The 19,396-nt window shown below is 39.4% G+C and overlaps 1 protein-coding gene across 1 annotated transcript in view; it reads left to right on the top strand.

Moving 5' to 3' along the window:
• The window catches only part of cep112 (centrosomal protein 112), a 155,297-nt gene extending 138,955 nt beyond the window's left edge, over window positions 1–16,342 (top strand). Inside the window, exons 25-27 of the mRNA XM_077533040.1 lie at window positions 9,991–10,092; window positions 12,152–12,216; window positions 14,674–16,342. Of these exons, the coding sequence (XP_077389166.1) occupies window positions 9,991–10,092; window positions 12,152–12,216; window positions 14,674–14,677 (171 nt within the window). The 3' untranslated portion in view covers window positions 14,678–16,342. The remainder of the gene's footprint in view (window positions 1–9,990; window positions 10,093–12,151; window positions 12,217–14,673) is intronic.
• The last annotated feature ends 3,054 nt before the right edge of the window (window positions 16,343–19,396 follow it).

The raw sequence follows: 19,396 nt of genomic DNA, 5'->3' as shown, positions 1-19,396 counted from the left end.
ACACACACTGAGAAGAAAGCACTAATGACTATACTCGCACAGGAGGCTCTTCTTTGTCGCCCGGTATGTACACCAAAGGCATTTATTCTCTCACCCACCCCGGTCCCCCTTCACTCTGATCTGCCCACTGACCCTTGTACACACTTCACACACTCGTCACACGCCTCACTTGTCTGGTTGTCATAAATCCGCACAAAGGTGTCAGCGGTTTTTAGGAGCGGCTGGTCACGGAGTCAGTCCTGTAGGCGCTACATGTCCTTTGTCCGATTTTGCAAGAATGATGAGCACCCATGCTGCTCTTTTGATCTTCAACACTGTTTTCATGTTTACGTTGGTGAGTTTTAGCCTCATGCAGAAGACTGTGAGAATTGTGCCGAACCCTAAAGTCAACTTCTCAGTCTGAGGCCTGGAACACACGGAACAATTTTGTCTAAATTGTGCCCCTTCCCAACCAAGGACGATAAACACCAGTGTATTGAATATTTTGTAAAATTATCCTAAAAGATTATCCTGGGATCTGAGGTGTGTTAAGAGTGAATTTGTCCTGACAATAGGATCAGAAATGGGTCAGTCTTAAAGTGAATAGGGGTGCAACAGTTTCAGATTTTGGTGTACGATTATAGTCTGAGGAAAAAAAAGTTGCGGTTTTACGGTTATTCTTCCAGACATTAAATCACAAAATCACATCAGCGTACTTTCAAAATGTATATTTTTAACAATGAATAACTGAAAATATATATATATTTTTTTAAAGTTGCTGTCTTTTAGATTAGACATAGACTGCTCATCTGCTATTAAAACAGGGCATAGGCACTATGTATAACAAGTGGACGTATGCACTCTCTTTTTCTTTCATCTTTCAGTTTCTTTCCATTTCAATCATACTTACAGGTGAAATGTTCGTCCTCAGCCTTTAAAATGGCAATTTGTGTACTGCAGTTTACCGCTACTCATGTAGGCATTTTGCAGCCAAATGCCGAGATATGTTTCTTGGGAGTACCAAGATGGCGACCCCACGGCTTCAAAAGTCTCGGCTTATCCAGTTCACCCTGTGGATGTGGGGGCTCGCGGGAGCTCCCCGCCCGGCCACGGCCCGGAGTCAGTGAGGTGGCCGGCCGGCAGTCGGTCGGTGACGACGGTGCAGCGAGCAGTGTGCCGCTGGTTCCCGGCGGCGGCGACTCCCCTCGCTTGCCGCCGCCGCTGCCTCAGTTCAGCCTTTCCTTTCCCGAAATACACTCATCCTGGTCCAGGCCGCCTCGGAAACTAGTCGTCGGGTACGCAACTCTCCCCGCGCATTCAAAGCTGAGCCCTGTGTTGTGCGCTGGCGAAATGGACCGTGTGGAAACAGAAGAACTGTTGTGAGCGGAAATAACCGGTGTTGTTAAACGGTTGCGGTTAGATAATAATGACGTTTAAAGACCACGGTTAATCGTAAAACCGGTTAATTATTATTAATTATTCATATTATATTGCCCCATTTCAACAGCAAACAGTTTGCTATGGCACTCTTATGAAGTGTTATAAAGTGTAGTGTCACTGTAGGTCAACCTCGCTTTCCTCATAACTCCTCACTTTCCTTCTCTTTCGCATTCTAATATAAATAGCAGCGATTAAGGTTAGCATCAAGACGCTCGTCGAAAGTAACTTGTCCACTACTACCCATGAGCTTCGCTGCTAATGAATGAGCACAGACACATTATGTCACCGGAGGACCAGGCATAATGCGGCAGCACTTGGTCATTTCAATAACCATAAATCCATAAAATGGAAGCTCTTTGAAGACTGAAAACGACCCCTTTCATCCAATGTCGTCACATATTCACAAAAATGTGCTTGAACATGCTTTTAGGGTGACTTTTTCTCATGTCTCCAACATTTGAAATATTAAACATGTTCAATATTCACAACGAAAAGTGTTTTTTGCGGGTGGGGAAATTGAGTCACTCCTGAGGCCATGAATTGACGTGCAATGAAATCTAGCCAGTTGAGAAGCGACCACCACCATCATTCCCTCCACACGATTCTTCATCCATGTTGCGTCTTGTCTTTCCTGGTTATCGCCATGTTTTTGTTTTTTTGTTTTTGTTGAATCACTTTGAGTCTAGATCGGTGGTGATACAGAATCTTTGTGTGTTGAGATTATCGGAGCACACCACACACAGTGCAATCAAAAGTGTTAAATGCCTTTTTTTTTTTTTTTTAGCTTCATGTGTGGGGTCTATAATCTCTTGAGGTGGAAAAAAAATCCTTGTGTGAACCAGCCAGGCCTGAGGTTCTCTCCAACCAGAGTGACGTCCTACAGTATGGTTGTTGGCATTTAGCGTTAGACACGTTTTTTATTCTCAAAATAGGTTTAATGAAATGATGGATCCCAAACTCATAGTACTTAGTACAAGCTATGAAAGGTTGAATTCTTCTGTCGCTTGTTATTCTTTTCCATTGATTGGTTGACACAAACATGTCACCGCAGTGTTCTTGTGGAATTTATTATTTCTGGACCACAACAGGGGAATGTTAACAGCTGCATCTGAATCACGTACGGCTCATTATCAATTGAGATACGGTTTTGGATCACAGATTACAATTTAGACAGTTCCATATGAAGTCATAACAATCACACCCTTGTAGTCAAAGCTATGTGCGGCATCATAGATGCTCCTGTAGTCAAAACTAGATCTGGACTTGTGAGCCTCAAGGCTGGAACACAAAATGGTTACTAATAGTGAAACAACAACAAGGGAAAATAAAGTGGATGAGGGAAAAAAATGGGAATTGTGCTTTCTGTCTGCATGCAGTATCCTTTCATTTATTGACACCGTAGATACATTCCAACCAGGTGTTTTCCAGCGTATCTTGCAACTTTATTGTAACTGCATGTCTTCAGGAATTGGTTTTTCAAAGGAATAGGATTTTCTTTTTTCCGTCTCTATTTTTTCTGTTTGGCCACCAGAACTGCCTGTCCGTCTTGTCATTGCAGCCATGACGTCAACACGCCTCACCATATAAATACGTGCCTCAAATGATTCCTTTGTTATTTATCATAAACCCCACACAATGATATCCCGTCTTTGCAATCAGATGCAGGAGTCGTTAAAAGTGCCTTTTCTCTCAGACTTCGTGTATCTTACACAGCCTCTAAAATGGCGGCATAGCAGCTCACTGGGTTTCCGTACCGCTTGAAGTCAGACAGTAGTCTACAGTTCCTTGTTCTGCGGCCCGTTCTATCACATATTTTGAAGCAATTGTTGTTTATGGGGTACAACAATACACTGGCCCAGTCTGAATTATAAGATTTTGCATTTAAATATTTGTTCCCACAGAGCTGTGTTTGTCTGTATTGTTGCTCGTGTGTGTTAAAGTAGCAGTTGTTTTTAAGGTTTGTAATTACCGTAACATCTGCTCCGTGGAATTTTGTCTATGTAAAATGGGTGCCTTGAATCAATAAAGTGGGGAAAACACCATGTTAGTTCCCACACCCTCTGCCAGATCTGAAGCCACTTTTAATCTTACCTAACCTTTTTTTTTTTTTTTCAAGTTCTTTCAGCAAGGCATCTTCCAAATGGCTGTTCAGTGAACTCACGCTTCCAACTCATTGCATGCGCAGGTGCAAACTTTGTGAGTGGCGTCATTTTTGATGTGCCGCCTTGTTCCTGACAAGGTTTTGTGTCACTTGTGCCGCAAAAATGTCTTCCTGGCAACGACTTACACACACCTTCATTAGCATACATCAACCTTCCCGACAACGTGAGAAACTTCACTTGAATGTTGAAAGTGGTGCGGGCTTGTTCCTTTCCGCTGGCAGCTGTCAAAAAACGGTGCGTGAGAGTAGCGACGGGGCACCACCATCTGAGGACTATATTTAGATGAAATGTTGGAATTTCAGGATGACTGAGCGGGGAAAATGACTGCGCTCGTCATAGCAGTCTTCAAAACAATCGTAGTCGCACACTTGATCAGGAACTTTAGTTAGGTTTTAAAAAGGGCTGCAGTCGAAATCTCGGCGTTGACTGCTTCAGGAAATTTCACTTGTATTGTTTTGGCTTGATCAAAACGTCTTGTCATAAAGTATCAAAAATTGATCTTGATTTTTACATGGGTGCAGTTTAGTCTAGTCCTGTGTTTCTTATTCTTGTTGGAGCTACTGAACCACACCAGTGTTCTATGTGCATTCACTGAACCCTTCTTTATTGAAAAAATGTATATTCCAAACATTTTTAAGACATAGCTCTAGGGTTTACTGCATGGTGAACAGAATGCACCGGGTGAGCAGCCTTTTCATCAAATTAGGCTGTCTTCACTTTGAATTCAGCAAGTGTTGTGTTCTTGTATTCCCCATCTCCATGCATCTTAAAGGAAGTATTGCTTTAGTTTTGCTGGATTGCGAACTGTGCTAGACTAGAATTGTTCAACTTAAGTTGAGTTCAACACTCAACTCTATGTTTATAGATTACTCTAAATTTTAGGTTTCATCTTTAAGAAATAGTGGTTGTTTTAGAGTCTAAAACAACCACTATTTCTTAAAGATGAAACCCAGGGGCAGCCGATACAATGAAAACAGCAGAGGCCCCAGAATTGAACCCTGTGGAGTGGAACACCATACATGTAAATTCATATTGCACATATCCGTCCGTCCACTTTATTTTTTTTGCGTGACATAGTATGAAGGGATTACAATAATAAATAAATCACATGACGTGCTTCCACAACAGTGACAAGTCGACTAATGAGCGCACCAAATTCCTTTTAGCACAGATCGGCCAATCGGACCATATCATCACGAATCATTTGCGTCGGGTGTGTGTCTTGACTCCACCAAACACCTGGTTGAACACAGATTCAGAACCACTAGTCGAGTCTATTTCAGTGGTCCAAGAGTTATGGCTAACATCTGCTTTCATTTCACACAAGAGCAAAGTTATATCTTACCTTCTGAAGACTTTAAGGCCGTCCTAATCAGGGGTGGAATTCATGATCAAATCTGCAGCTGTGCTCATATCAATTGTGATGGTTCCGCTTTGGTTTTGTATAAGTACAAAAATCAATTATATCTCACGTTATATCTCAGGTTAAGACTGAAAGAATGAGGCAGTCTGACATTCCAGCCATCACTATGACTGTCTGAGGTTAAAAGTGAGTGAGAAATTTGTTCTAAAACGCTTTTCATTTATTTGTCTAAGAAAGTTTTCTTAACAAATGCTAAAAACTAATAATTATCCACTGTCCCAAAAACACAGTGGCATCTTTTCTTGCATACTGTCCAAACAAAAAAGTGAATGTTGTGAAATTGAAGTATGTAAGTAACAAGCTGTTTGTATCCCCAGGGAATGGCCACTTGATTAGGGATAGCGAGGAAGACCGCAGTCCAGCTTTTCTCTGTGGTTTTGCACACGAAACAGCCAAACTGCTTGTATCATGTGTAAGGAAGGTTTTGGACTGTTGAAGGAAGAGGCAAACAAGCATATGAAGGCGGTACCATAAAAAATATCTGACTTATTTTTGGTATGACAAATGCTTTCTTGCTTCTATTGTGCCCTGGTGATGGTTAGCCAAGGCTGCCAAGAGCAGCAGTCATGTTAATTATATGATGGTACATCGGGCATAACTAAATATACCGCAATTGCTTTCATTTCTATTCTGCACGCGGAGGTGATCATTAATGATTGGCAGAAGAACAATCGTGTGACAACGGTTGTAGACGCATGTGAGAAATTTAGAGTCACTCTAAAATTTGGTATCATTATGACTTGCAAGGAAGGAACCCATAACAGTAACTTTGATGTGTTGTTTTTCCTACTAATAGTGTTTAATTTTTACTCTTAAAGGTGCCGCATATTTTGAATCACCTTGCAAGACACATCGGGACCGGAGCTGCTTCTAAGCTTGCCAATGTAGGGGAAGTACGTCCTAAAAATCAAAAGTACAACACCCTCTTGTCATTGGAAAAGCATTCAATAAAAATGTCAACTGACGTCCAAAATAGAGAATGGAAAATGTTTGTAATTATGAACTTGCCCATCAGTTTACTGTAATGTTGGTGTGGCGTGAGGTGCAATAAGTCCAACATGTACTACAACCATCCTCTGTTAGCTTAGCGTATGATAATTTTACTGCAGTAGTGCTGCTATTAAAAAAAAGTCTGCTTTATCCGCCCACATGCATTGCATAGTTAACTATGGTTTAGCTTTAGCTGGATATACTCAGGGAAATGCGTCACTGGAAAATCCTTGGTCTGCAGAAATAAAATGCTCACGTTTTTCTCTCTCTGAATGGAGGCATCTCTTTGTTTGTTCCAACAAGCAAGAAGTGGCAAAAGTTTCAATGAAAAAGAATAAAGTCCAATTTTCTCAATTATTCAAACCTCTAGGAATTAAAATGATGTGGATGACTGAGAATCGCACAAATGGAGGATAAAAAAAGTCTGCATCCTCCAGTTGCTTTTTTTTTTTTTTTTTTATTCCAAGAGAAGCAAAAATAAACAGCTGAGATTATCTTTATAACCAGAGATCTGGCAATGTTAACCAATCAAAATTTGTGTTAAATGAGAGTCAACATTCACCTCTGATTAAGGCCTCTGATTAACCTCGAATAATGTTCAGCTGTTCTAGTTGTGTCTGTCCACTGTATCAATCAATCAATCAAACTTTATTTATAAAGAATATTGTCCACAATGGACGCTAGCTTCTGATGCTACAAGAAGGGTTCTTCTGAACTTTTTTGATAAGCCAGTTCGAATTGCTACCAGTCATTAAAAAACAAAACAAAAAAAAAACCTTAGCTCCACTGTTTATTTTACCTCTACCTGTATGTTCATTTATCACATTAGTTGCACTCCAGACTATCGCGTGAAATACTGGCATTGGCGCAGCCAATGGGCATATTTAATGTCATTACTTAGAATTAATTATCCCACTCCAGAGTCTCAATTTTGCTACTGTGCTCCATTTTTCTTGCTGTCCTCAGTCTCCTTACCACGGCCGACAGCAACATGCCGAAAAGTAAATTATTCGTCCTCGTTGTTCTTATTTTGACCGCGAGGTTTTCATAGTTTTCACCACCCACTTCCCCAAACAGCTGTACCGTCGTGCAGTGGAAAAAGCGGGTTGAGTGAGCTGCTTTGTGTTGGGATCATTTAGAGTGGGGGTCCGCTTTGAAGTGCTTCCCAATCCCTCGTATTGTGCCCACAAAGATTAATTAGCCAAAGCCAGAACAATCAGTTAAATCCACAACAGGAAAATTATTTTGGGAAAAGAAATCTCCTTCACTCGTGTGTTCTTCACTTGAAAGACCTGACTGATGAAAGGTGGATTTTAGCTGACCACTTACACAATTAGTCATGACTTCCAAAAACAGTGTTGCCTTGACTTACGGGGTCCCATCTTCAAGGTTTTTTGAACTGCGAGTCCCCACGTGGTGAAGTTGATTTATGGCTTGTCCCAACTTACAGTATTTACACTTGAAAAAACAAACAAACAAACAAACAAACAGCTTATTTCTTTATATTCTCTTTTATGTCATTGTTTTTACAGTGCTATTTGTCATGCATTCATTTTTTTTTCATTCACTACCAGCCATTTTCAAAGCAGAGTCCTGTCATCCATAATTTGGCAAGCATTTTCACTTCACTCATTCAAGACCCGCAGAACATTGTGTTTGGGACAATATAAGCACCAAACTTAACAAAAGCGTAAACACTCTTCATTCACCAGTTTAAAAAAAAACAAAAAAAAATATTTTCATTTTCTAGTTATCAGCAGAGATGCGAAAACCAAGTCAAGAAAGAAAAACCCCGCTAGACTTTGGCTTTAGCAACAGGTGCTTCTCGTAATGACCTCGTTTACCTGCTGAGTACAAGCACCTGTAGCTAACACCAAACTGGGACAGGCTCTTTACTTTCTGGACCTGGACCTGGATTTCCCATTTCTGGTTATCAGCATAGAACGTGGGCTGGGTTCACCAAAAACACCAGTTTCTGACCCAAAAAGTAATAGTACTAAAACAGTCACAGAACGGTATTTCTTTCTTACACCTCAAACTATAATACGAAAACAAGAGTGATAAAAGGGCATTTACATGGCAAAATAATCATTTACATATATGGAACTAACAATTGTTGTGAGCTAAGCTAACATTGCAAGGCTCAATTTGAACACAGTTGTGTTTTTTTTTTTACATGCCGTTCGCCATTCACGGCATGAACCACATCGTGTTTTCTCACAATCATGACACATAGTTTCTACTACCTACCCTTTATACTTTGTGCCATATATATATATATATATATATATATATATATATATATATATATATATATATATATATATATTAGGGGTGTGAATTGCCTAGTACCTGACGATTCGATTCGTATCACGATTCACAGGTCACGATTCGATTCGATACCGATTAATCCCGATACGAATTTATAAGTCGATTGTTGTGATTTTTTTTCATTCAAATTTAGAAAATACTAATCAGTAAGCTTGTAGAGTGTAAGATTTATATGAAAATGTATTTATTTATCTGAAATTTCAGTCTTACAGAGGTTGTAATCTGTTTCATGTTTGAACAGCATTAAAATAAAATATTAAGGCTTAATGTTCCGTTCATATAACATTCTTCCATGCTCAAGGTGTGAATCCTTAAAAAAAAAAAAAAAAAAAAAAAAAAAAAAAAAAAAATCGATTCTGCCGATTATTGAATCGATTCGAGAATCGCGCGATGTAGTATCGCGATATATCGCCGAATCTATTTTTTTAACACCCCTAACATATATATATATATATATATATATATATATATATATATATATATAGCCCTGCGATTGGTTGGCAACCAGTCCAGGGTGTCTCCTGCCTACTGCCCAGAGCCAGCCGAGATAGGCGCCAGCACCCCCCGCGACCCTTGTGAGGAATAAGCGGTCAAGAAAATGGATGGATGGATATATATATATATATATATATATATATATATATATATATATATATATATATATATATATATATATATATATATATATATATATATATATATATATCCCTACTCTGTTTGAGTGTGAGGTGCCTAAACTTGTCTGACCTCCAACGTTTTGGCCTTTCTCTTCCTCATCATGGATGTGACAAGGTGAGATTTGCTTCCTCATTTTTATCTTCAAATCAGGAGCTGTGCTTATCCCTCATATTAATTTATTTCAATGGAGAATATTGATTTCATAAAGTCAAAACACTTGACAATTCCACCCAAGAGGAATTTGCCATGGGAGTTGGTCCATGCATGTCATTCGTCAGACTTGTGCTCTTAATTGCAAAAAAATCCCTGACTCAGCAATTGGATTCACGCCGCAGATGCTTTTATAGCTCAAACCCTGTGTTTGCGCGCTCTGCTGCTATACGCAAACCCTGGCGAGCTTTCCATTCATGTGTGTTTGTCGGTTTTAAAACCGTTCTCAGCTTCTATAATCAGACACTGGTTTGGTCGGCGTGTAATTTAGCCCCAGACAGACTTCCTCCAGTTCCTCCCCCGGCGGAGATGTAGCGAGCGAACTCGCCAGAGAGCCTCCGCTGCCGCCACATTGATGCGTTGTGTTGTGTAAATGCTCCGTGTCATAGAGTTAGCGACGCTAGATGTGAGCAGCCAGTAGGGGGTGTTGTGCCGGCCTGTGCCGGGACCCCCTGTGGTGATGTGAAGGAGCTCTGACTAGTGAGGAAGCACTCTGAGCTATGAATAGAGTGGGAATGCCTGGTGTGCGTGCGTGCGTGCGTGCTGCCTGGCCCAGAAAAAGTAGTGCTTTGACACATTCCACTGCTCCAGGTACAGTGCTACCTTGACTTCATTCAATTCAAGTTCCCAACTGAGCCCAAATATATATAGAAAGTCACAACAACTGCAATTTTGTGTGTCTGTGAGCGTTATGGCAGAGTGAGTGACATAATGACATCAAAACTCTGTTTTCATTGCCGTTTGGTCTGGTTAACTTGCACGCACCTGCATCCTCAGGTCACCACAGTGCGTCAGGAGTACGAGGGGAAGATTAAAGGTCTGATTCCCGTCGAGCTCAGACAAGAACTGGAGGACACCATCACGTCGCTCAAAGCTCAGGTGGCCACTTCCATCTTAAGATTCAGTTGTTTGTGTGCTCTTAAGCTGGATTTTCACACTCTGTGGTTCAAATGACACAATTCTGATGTTTTGCTCTCAATTGGGACAAATCAGATATTTTCAGTTTGAAATCAGGCCTCTTCTAAACGTCAAAAAAGTACAATATGTATCAGATATCAGCCAATGTCAGTAGAGTGTAACTACACAGAAGGGATAAAGTACGTTTCCATGTTTTTATTTATATCTGGGAAAACAGATTTTGGAGAAATGGACAAACGTTGCTTTTAAATATGCACAATAACAAACTGTTAAAAATGTTAAAAGTGGTATTCATTATGTATTCTTCTATTTTAAAAATGCCATTTAAACAGCTTCTAACACAATTGGTTTCACGAGATTTACAGCAAGTACATAAGTAATGGCTACTTCACAAAGAAAAGAAATATGGCCGAATTGTACCAGAAGCGAATAAAAGCTTTCAATCTGGGCATCACCAGCCGCCTTTCACAGGCCAAAAACCAAATGCCACAGTTTGCCGTGTCATGCAGTTGGCAGAATGCTTCACATATCTGTGGCATGCTTGTGCACAATTATGCTCTTTTTTTTTTTTTTTTTTTTTTAACACGCGTGGAGTTCTACATCAAACATAATCTGCAATAAAGGCCTTTCCATGTTGTCAACATTGAGATAATATGACTGAACTTGAGGTTTACCGTTTCAAGCTGTGGGGTCTCGTCATTAACTCAGAAGTTAACTAAGGTTTCATTTCAGCTCTGTCATTGCCACAGGAAGTTATGTCATTGTCCAATCTACGATCACTGTCAATCGTAAAACCCTTATTAACGTAACGTGTTTTTTTTTTTGTTTTTTTTTTAATGTAACATTCTTGACTGTCATCCAAGTGTGAAAGGAAGTAAAGTTATCAGGTGACATACACTGCTGGGCTAATGGCAAGTATACATTTTGTTACCATGACGACGAGAGTTAAGGTTGGGGGTTGGGGGGAAAAAACCTCAAAAAGCGAGCTGTATTTTCACTCATGGGTGCAATACTTCATATGTTAAGATGTGTGTATGTGGCACATGGGTACATCACCAAGCAAACAAACAGAATCTGCAAATATGATAACTTCAATGGTTGAAAATTCCTTTCTGTTATAAAGTTAAACAAAGAGTAAAGGACAAACTATTTCAGTCCAATGTTGTGACTGTAAATCACATCTTTGTTGTTGTAAACTTTAAGGGACCAAAAAATAAGTTATTTTATTCATCAAATTTTTTTTAAATAATTGGCCAATTAATCTGTTACCAAAATGTTTTTCTGCCAGATACCGTAATTAGCATCAACCTAAAAAAAAAATCCATATCGGTCTGGGCCTAATTTTTGTATTTATGTTTTACAATACAATATTATTATTTTTTTAAGTAAAAACTCATGACCAAAAAAAAATAATAATAATTAAATCTTTTTGGGGCCCTTGAATGGATGAATGGATTTCAATTCATTTCAATGGGGACTTCATGTCTAAGAGTCTGAAGCCCTTGGAGCTCATCTGTGTTTTTTCGTATCCTGGCTTGCCAAATGTAACTCTAGATCTTTACTGATGCCCCCCGACGACACCCCCCGCGTGCTTCGTCTCAGAAAGGAATGTTCCCCTGAGCTCCAGTAGGAACAATACAATTCTTTAGGAGCCGTGCCTCATGCGCTGCCAGGCTCTACGTGCCGCCGTGTAAACGTAGAAGGGGTTTATTTTCACTTTAGCCAGACACTTCATAAATAAACCCCCCACCTTGTAGCCAAACAAAAGGCTGGCCGCATGTTGCGTCCAAACCCCGGTCAACCTGCATCATAATCTTCCCTGCCGTCCCCTTGTGCCTTAACCCCTTGCCCTAATCTCATGACCCCGACCCTTATGTCCTGACCCCCCAGGACTCAACAACCGCGCCTTTCATCCGCCGAGCCTGCTTAATTTACCCCCACTCCTTCTCCAGCGAAAAGCGCAACTCATCCAAAAGCCTTCTTATCTATTCAAGGTTGATAATGCGTATTCATGTTGCAGGTACATTTCCTTCAGAGGAGGGCCGACTTCCTGCAGGAAAGTCTGGATGCATGTCGCAACAAGAGGTTAGTATTAGTTAGCATTGGACTTCAGTTTGCCTGGAAATGTCTGATTTAGCAGTTCATCAAAACCCACAAGGGGCTTTAAAATGGCCCGTGAGGCGATTTTGTAAAGTAAAAAAATAAAATAAAAAATGTGTAATATCGAACCAATAAATCAGCCAGCCACAATCAAAAGAGAAATTTGTAATTTCACAAGCAGTCCTCAGATGAGCAATACAACTTGTACACGGAACCGTCCTGGATGTCATTATTTTACACACAACTTAAAGTTACAGTTTGTTTAAAAAAAGAATAAAAATTGAAATCATAGACCAACATGAACATGTTAAATACGACTCAAATACATATGACAAGATTTAACGTCCTTATAACTTCATTAACTGCGCCACACAATGCATTCTGGGAACAATATATATGCAAAACAGGTTAACACGTCCCGAACTCATACAGATAAAGTATTGTCGCGTTCTATTTGCATTCGTGTTATTTTTTATTTTTTTTATAACAATATGATTACGTATGAGCTCGGTAATTTAGAGATGGCCCAGAAATAGCAAAAATCTGTGTACTGTATAATTGACGGCAAGTTATTAATCTACAGTATACCATTATTTTACCGATCCGGCCCACCTGGTAATATATTTTCCACCTAACCAGCTTGGTCACAGAACAAATTAAACTTGTAAGTCAAGCTACCACTTTATTATAGTATATATCAGTGGTGTCCAAACTACGGCCCGGGGGCCATTTGCGGCCCACCGGCCATTTTTCAGTGGCCCGTGGCATGTGCCAAAAATGGCATTTAACTCAGTTCAAATAAAATAAACAAAACGAAAATGTTTGGAGATGGTCAAAGTAAGAAGGGAGGGTATAGAACAACTGTTGCCATTAAAGGTTATCTTAGTTGGAGTTTTTTTTAGTTAACTAAGATTCAAAAAACAATATTGTTAACGAAATAAAATAAAAACGAAAATGCTTTTAAAAAAAACGAAAACTGGTGGTTTTTAAATATTACGCACAAGTAATACAGATTTAAAAAAAAAAAAAACTAATACTAATACTGAAACTAACTAACAAACTAACCTAAAACTAAGCATTTTTTTAAAGAACTAAACTAGTAAATAGAACCACCCTGAAAACTAATAAAAACTAACTAAAATGAAAAATTCCAAAACTTTAATAACCCTACTACCATATTACAAATAAATTGGTTTATATACTATAGCATTTTTCTAAATATGCAAAAGCACAAATAAATTATTTGTAAATTTTTTAGGACTAAACACAATTTCTCGTCATAACATTATGTGGCCCTTGCGTCCTTCTGATTTTCTGTATGTGGCCCCCAAATGAAAATGTTTGGACGCCCCTGCTATTTTTTGTCGTGAAAATTGTTTTTATCCATTACCAACCAGTTCGAAGTGTTGAAATTAGCTTGAGAGCAAAGCAAAAACTATCGTACGCTCAACTATCGGTGCTAAAACTCCGCCTCTTCCCTTACTCTGCACCAGCCGTGTGCCACATGATGTCAGCGCAAGATTTAAGGTCTAGCTCTTTTATAATAATGGTGAGGTTAGATGCATATGACTAATCCTGTTTTGTTCAGAATGGATTAGACTAATGTGTCAGCCACATAAGGTAAGTGTGTGCAGATAAATTTCTGCCGATTAGACTGTTTAGTCAGCTCATCGTTTGATTGAATGAATCCCTTATGGATTTATGGCCTCTAAAAAGAGTTTGCGATGATGATGTAGCCACAGGTGTAAGCTTATGCGAAGTACTAAAGGATTTTTTTTTGTCTGATTGGGTGTTGACCTACCATTTCATCAATGACAGTGTTATAATTTTTATTTATTTTTTAGCATGATAAATCGGCAACTGAACATGATTTTGTGATGGCTTTGTGTTGATGTCAGTATGCAACAGTATATGATAAATGATGCGGTGTTTGCTAGCTCAAGCAAGATGGCGTGTTTTCTTATTTGCTGAAAAGTAGACATTTTGGAGATGCGAGGATTTTGCCCGACGGTGACGAGATGGATATATATTGGAGTGTGTCAGACAGAACGCAGCTTTTACAGACTGGATGAAAAAAAGGGCTTTCAGCAATGTTGTCCATTATACTCTTGTTGACAATTGTGGCAGTGTAGATAGATACTATATATTATGGGATGCTTGACGACAGTATGCTTTGTTTCACCTTCCGTGCCATCCATCAGAGCATAAGTACGATTTGTCGTTTACATACGGTAAATGGAGCAATGAGAGGCCTAATCAAAGCACGCTGCCACTCACGTCCCCACAAGCATCTCTCAGGACAAGTAAGCTCCTCCTCCTCGCTACTCAAAAGTGAGTCAGATGTTGAGAATCTCAAAGGAAACATCAGTCAGATTAAAGGAGTTTATATTTGTCCCCATGGTGACGTTGTTAAGGAAAATGTTTGCTGCTATTTCTGCCCAGGTAGCCTCAAGCTTGGGACAGCCGTCCGTCCGAGAGAAATGGAGACCACCAATTCGATGTGAGCATTGATCGGACTGAATGTTTCCGCCACATCTGTCACAAAGTCATTTTACGTCCATCCTCGTGTTGGTGGAAATTCGACATCTTACATCTTGGCATCATTCTTTTTAGCGGATACACTCACCAGCATCAATATTTGGTACACCTGTGCAATCTAATGAGATCCAATGCAATATCTGTATCAATAAGTCAGAATGTATATAAATGTGTGTTTGCAAGAACACTCAAGCTCAACATGGCAGGGCCTGTGAACATCACATGACAACACTCAGTAAACAGGTGAGCCGTGATTGGTCGTTTGTTATCTGAGCAACTGTGATGTCATTTTCAGTTGAGATTCATCGAAGTGGGTGGATTTTGTTGCTTCATTCGTGTTCCACAAATACAATAATACAATGAGACTGCCATGTTTAGACTAGTGGAGGTGCATACAACATGTTTTTTTATTTTTGTTTTATTTTTTACTTGACTTCCCCTTTCACTAATACAATTGTGTCAAACATGTTAGAAAGAAGTGGAAGTTTTTTTGTGTGTACAGAGATTTGTTTACTTTGTATTTTTTATTCACTTCCATTATTATTTGCATTTTTTAAACAGCTTTCACTTAATACATTTCCTAAGTTTTACTTAATGCAGTGCCCAATAGGCCTATACTTGTATATTATCATTAGTATTTAAACATATTTTGTTGGAATGTGTCATTTTTCTGAATAAAACGTTTTCATTTTTCCATTTCCATGTAAATATATATATATATATATTATTATTATTATATTTTTTTTTGCATTATGTCATTGATTTGATTTTCCTAATGAATTATTTAGCTGAGAATGTGTTGTTTTTATAAGGCATCATGATAATTTCTGTTGAACTTGACTGGCACCTTGTGTAACCAGCAGCCAAGCGTTGCTTTGCCTTCCATGCATTCCGTCCATACTTTGTGTCTTGTAAAATGTATATTTCAAAGAACATAAATGCCTTGGTTTTTCCACACCTACACCACATGTGTGTGTGTGCAAGACCTGCTCTACTGTCTGCAGATGAAACTTGACACCCGCCTTTATTTATGTGATGGCCTTTTTCATTCTGCTGCTTGTGCAGTGAGTGATGAGAGCAAAAAAATAAAAAAAAATGAAAGAATGTCATCTGGGAAAGAGGAATGTAAATGTTAACCCCTTTTTCTTTAGCATGACCTGAGCGTGACCCTCGACATTTTACAAGAAGCAGCCGTAGCTTACGCTTATCAGGCAAGACCCTTATTTGGTAACTTACTACAAGTGCCTACCTAGCAGGTAACCAGCACAATCAAAACTTGATACTACATTTCCTCAAATAGTTCAAATGCCGTGCCGTGTCATGGCTGGCATTGTTTGAAAACTTAGAATTTTCTGCTGAACAATTGACTGGCCACAGCAGAGCTAGTTCCACCCTTACAAAAGCATTTCTATAAATAAAGGCCTATTGTCAAATGGTTATAACGGGAAAATAATCTATTTTCACACTGAATGCAAGCAGTTCTCCATTGAGAAGTCAACTGACAAAAGTATGAACATCCCCAATTTTCTACAGTTGTTGTTGTTGTGCAAATAAAGGCCTCCTCACAACTAGATAGCTTCTTCATAAAAAACTGTCTGCAGTTGAGAAATATGTCATACAATACAGTATTTTGGCACAGTAAATACAATTCTCTCTCCACTGACAGTAGCATTGTTAGCTTCACCCTTGCACAAGCATATTTACAAATAAAAGCAAAAATATTTTAGTACAGTGAATGCTCATGAATCGCTCATTGCTAATTACCGTAGCTTGATGAACCCTGACAAAAGCAGTTCTATGATTTCCTTTCAAATGGACGCCTCCTCCACATAAACACCTCTGCAGTTGGGAGACGGGGAAAAGTACTGGATTTTGGCACTGTTTGAATGCTTATATTTCTGTAAAAAAAAATTAAGTTGCCACTAGTGCTGTCAAAGTTAACGCGTTAACTAATTCATTAATCACAAAAAAATTATCACATTAACACATAACAGGTACTCTTTAAATTTGGCGGGCAAAAAATGTTGATAAAAAGCCTATTTAATTAAGCAATTAGTTATGATTAATAAAAATCCAAGATGTGATTAATCTGGCTAAAAGAATGTGATCGTTTGACAGCTCTACTTTCCACACAAGTAGGTGCATCCTTACAAAAGCATTTTTCTTCATAAAGGCCTCCAGTCTCAAATAGAAGCCTCCCTCACATATGGTAAATATGCCTTTGTAGTTGCAAAATCATGGTATACGGGTGAAAGTACAGCATTTTTGCACAGTGCTAACAAATAAGTCGACTGATCAACTGACAGCAGCATGGCCTAGCTTCACCCTTGCACAAGCATTCCAACAAATAAAAGCCTCCGCTCAAACTGACGCCACCGCACAGACAATATACAGATAAAAGTGCCGCATTTTGGCACTGTTTGAATGCAACAATTATCTGTTGAGCAATACACTGACATCACATCTGGCAGCTTCGTCTTTATATATAAAAAAAACAAAAACATTTGAACAAATAAAGACCTCCCAAATAAAGTTTGCAATTCAGATACAGGTACTCTGCTGCTGAGTAATTCCAACCTACTCAGAGAAAATGCAGCACAATAAGCTTTGTTGTTTTTGATGTGACTGAGTGGTCGCCACTGTCGTTCCTGACAGCCGCTGACTCCTCCCTAATGAGTCTGCCTGCATTTTTTAAGCAATCACACCCAACGCTCCAGCCGAACCTTGCCTTTAATCTCTCGCTTATTACGCTGACGGCTAATTGATTGTCTCCCACTAAAATTAGTTTGGTAATTGCGCGTGTGTGTAAATTACAAGCCCTGCTTGTCGTTTTAGTGGACGGGGCGGTCCCATTAAGGATGAAAGAGGCTCGCTTATCTCCACATCACAGGGCCGACTGTTGCAAAGCGGGCCGGTCATCGACGATTTGTTTTACAGTAGCATGGTGCTCAAGGCTGTCCAATGACACTTTAGTGCCTCGGGTAGGCCGGTTTGTGCTTTATTGGGCGAGGCAAAAAAAATTGCTTTATGACACACTGTTAATCCAAAATGGAGATTATTTGGTTAATGCGTTTTCCCCTTCAAAGCTGTTTTTCGTTATCAGTGTTCTTCTGTTCCTGCCACAGGTTGTTTGAGGACAAGAGGCCGAGATAAGTCGAGCTGTAAAAAGGAAGTGACTCAAGGTCAGGGCTTAGCTTTCTTTTTCTTTTTCTTTTTTTCTTTTTTTACGCCACTTGACACTGGCACCATGAATGACATCATCTACGTGCACTTTTGATAGGTATCGTGCCTGTTTTTGCCATCTTGCATAAATAAACCTGTTTAAGCACGATGCTAACACTTTACACTGGCGCTATTTCACTGTCTGCCATCAACTCTTTTTGTCTCTGCGCCGGCTCATGAGATTCTTTGTCGCTATGGTATTTATGGCATGCCATTCTTTTTCTTCTTTTTCTTTTTCTTCACCTCCCTTTTTTTCCCCCACCCTGTCACTCCAGCAGTGAAAAGGATACGCAGCTGTGTGCTTTGAAAGCGGCTTTAGAGGCTATATAACCTCAGCCGCGAAGGCACAGCAGGTTGTCAGCGTAATTGTGCTCGCAATGTGCTGTCTGACTTTACTTTCAGCTGAGAGGCCAAAGTGGAGAAGAACGTGTACTTTAATCTTTGTAGTTGTTGTATAATTAAAATATCCTAATTGTTATCTACCTTTATAATACACAGTTTGGAAAGGGAGATGTGCAGTCAGTAGTATTAGCATCATTATTATTTTAGGAGATGGAGTAGTAGTAGTAGTATTTGAGTGATGCTATTACCGGTACTTTAGTAGCAGTAGTAGTACTATTATTTTAAGAGTAGTAGTAGTAGTTTGCCTTCATTTCAGTAGAAGTGGTGGTGCTGGTATTCCATTAAAATAATATTGTTGTTGTTGTTGTTGTACCACTACTACTAGCTGCAGCTGTTGTGAACGCACTATATAAATAAAGTTGTGCTGAATTGAGAGGAGCATCAGCACTTTCAAAGTAACGGTAGTTAGCAGAAAGTCAATATTGTAGTGGTTTTAGTTGTAAGTTATACTAGTGTTTTGGTAGCTATATTGGCGTGATTTTATTCACAGATGTAGTAGTTTAGTAGTAGTACTTCTACGTGTTGTAGTAGTAGCACTATCATTTTATTGTAGTAGCAGCAATATAATGTTAATAGTATTTCAGTGAGGAATAAGCGGTCAAGAGGATGGATGGATGGATGGATGGTATTTCAGTAGTTGTAGTATAGTTTAGAGTAGTGGTATATTTTGGACAGCATGGTGCAGTAGTGTGTATGAGCTTCACAGTGTGCAGGTTCTGGCCTTGAAACTCTGTTCAGTTCATCTCCTCCCGCATTCCAAAAAACAGGCATGCTTGCTTCATTCAAGACTCCAAATTGGCCATAGGTGTGGAAGTGAGTGGGAATGGTTGTCGGTCTAAATGTAGCCTGCAACTAACTGACTGATGGCCAGTCTTGGGTGTACCCGGCCTCTCATCCAAACTCACAATCGAGGGATGCAAGGCAGCCTAAAGTGTGGAAGTAGAGGATGTGAGGGTTGGATGAGGAGGAAAGAGGGGAAGTATTGTTGTCAGCAGACTCCAAA

This window comes from Festucalex cinctus, chromosome 1 (genome assembly GCF_051991245.1).
Source record: "Festucalex cinctus isolate MCC-2025b chromosome 1, RoL_Fcin_1.0, whole genome shotgun sequence".
Lineage (NCBI taxonomy): Eukaryota > Metazoa > Chordata > Actinopteri > Syngnathiformes > Syngnathidae > Festucalex > Festucalex cinctus.
This window is presented reverse-complemented; position numbering and strand designations above follow the sequence as displayed.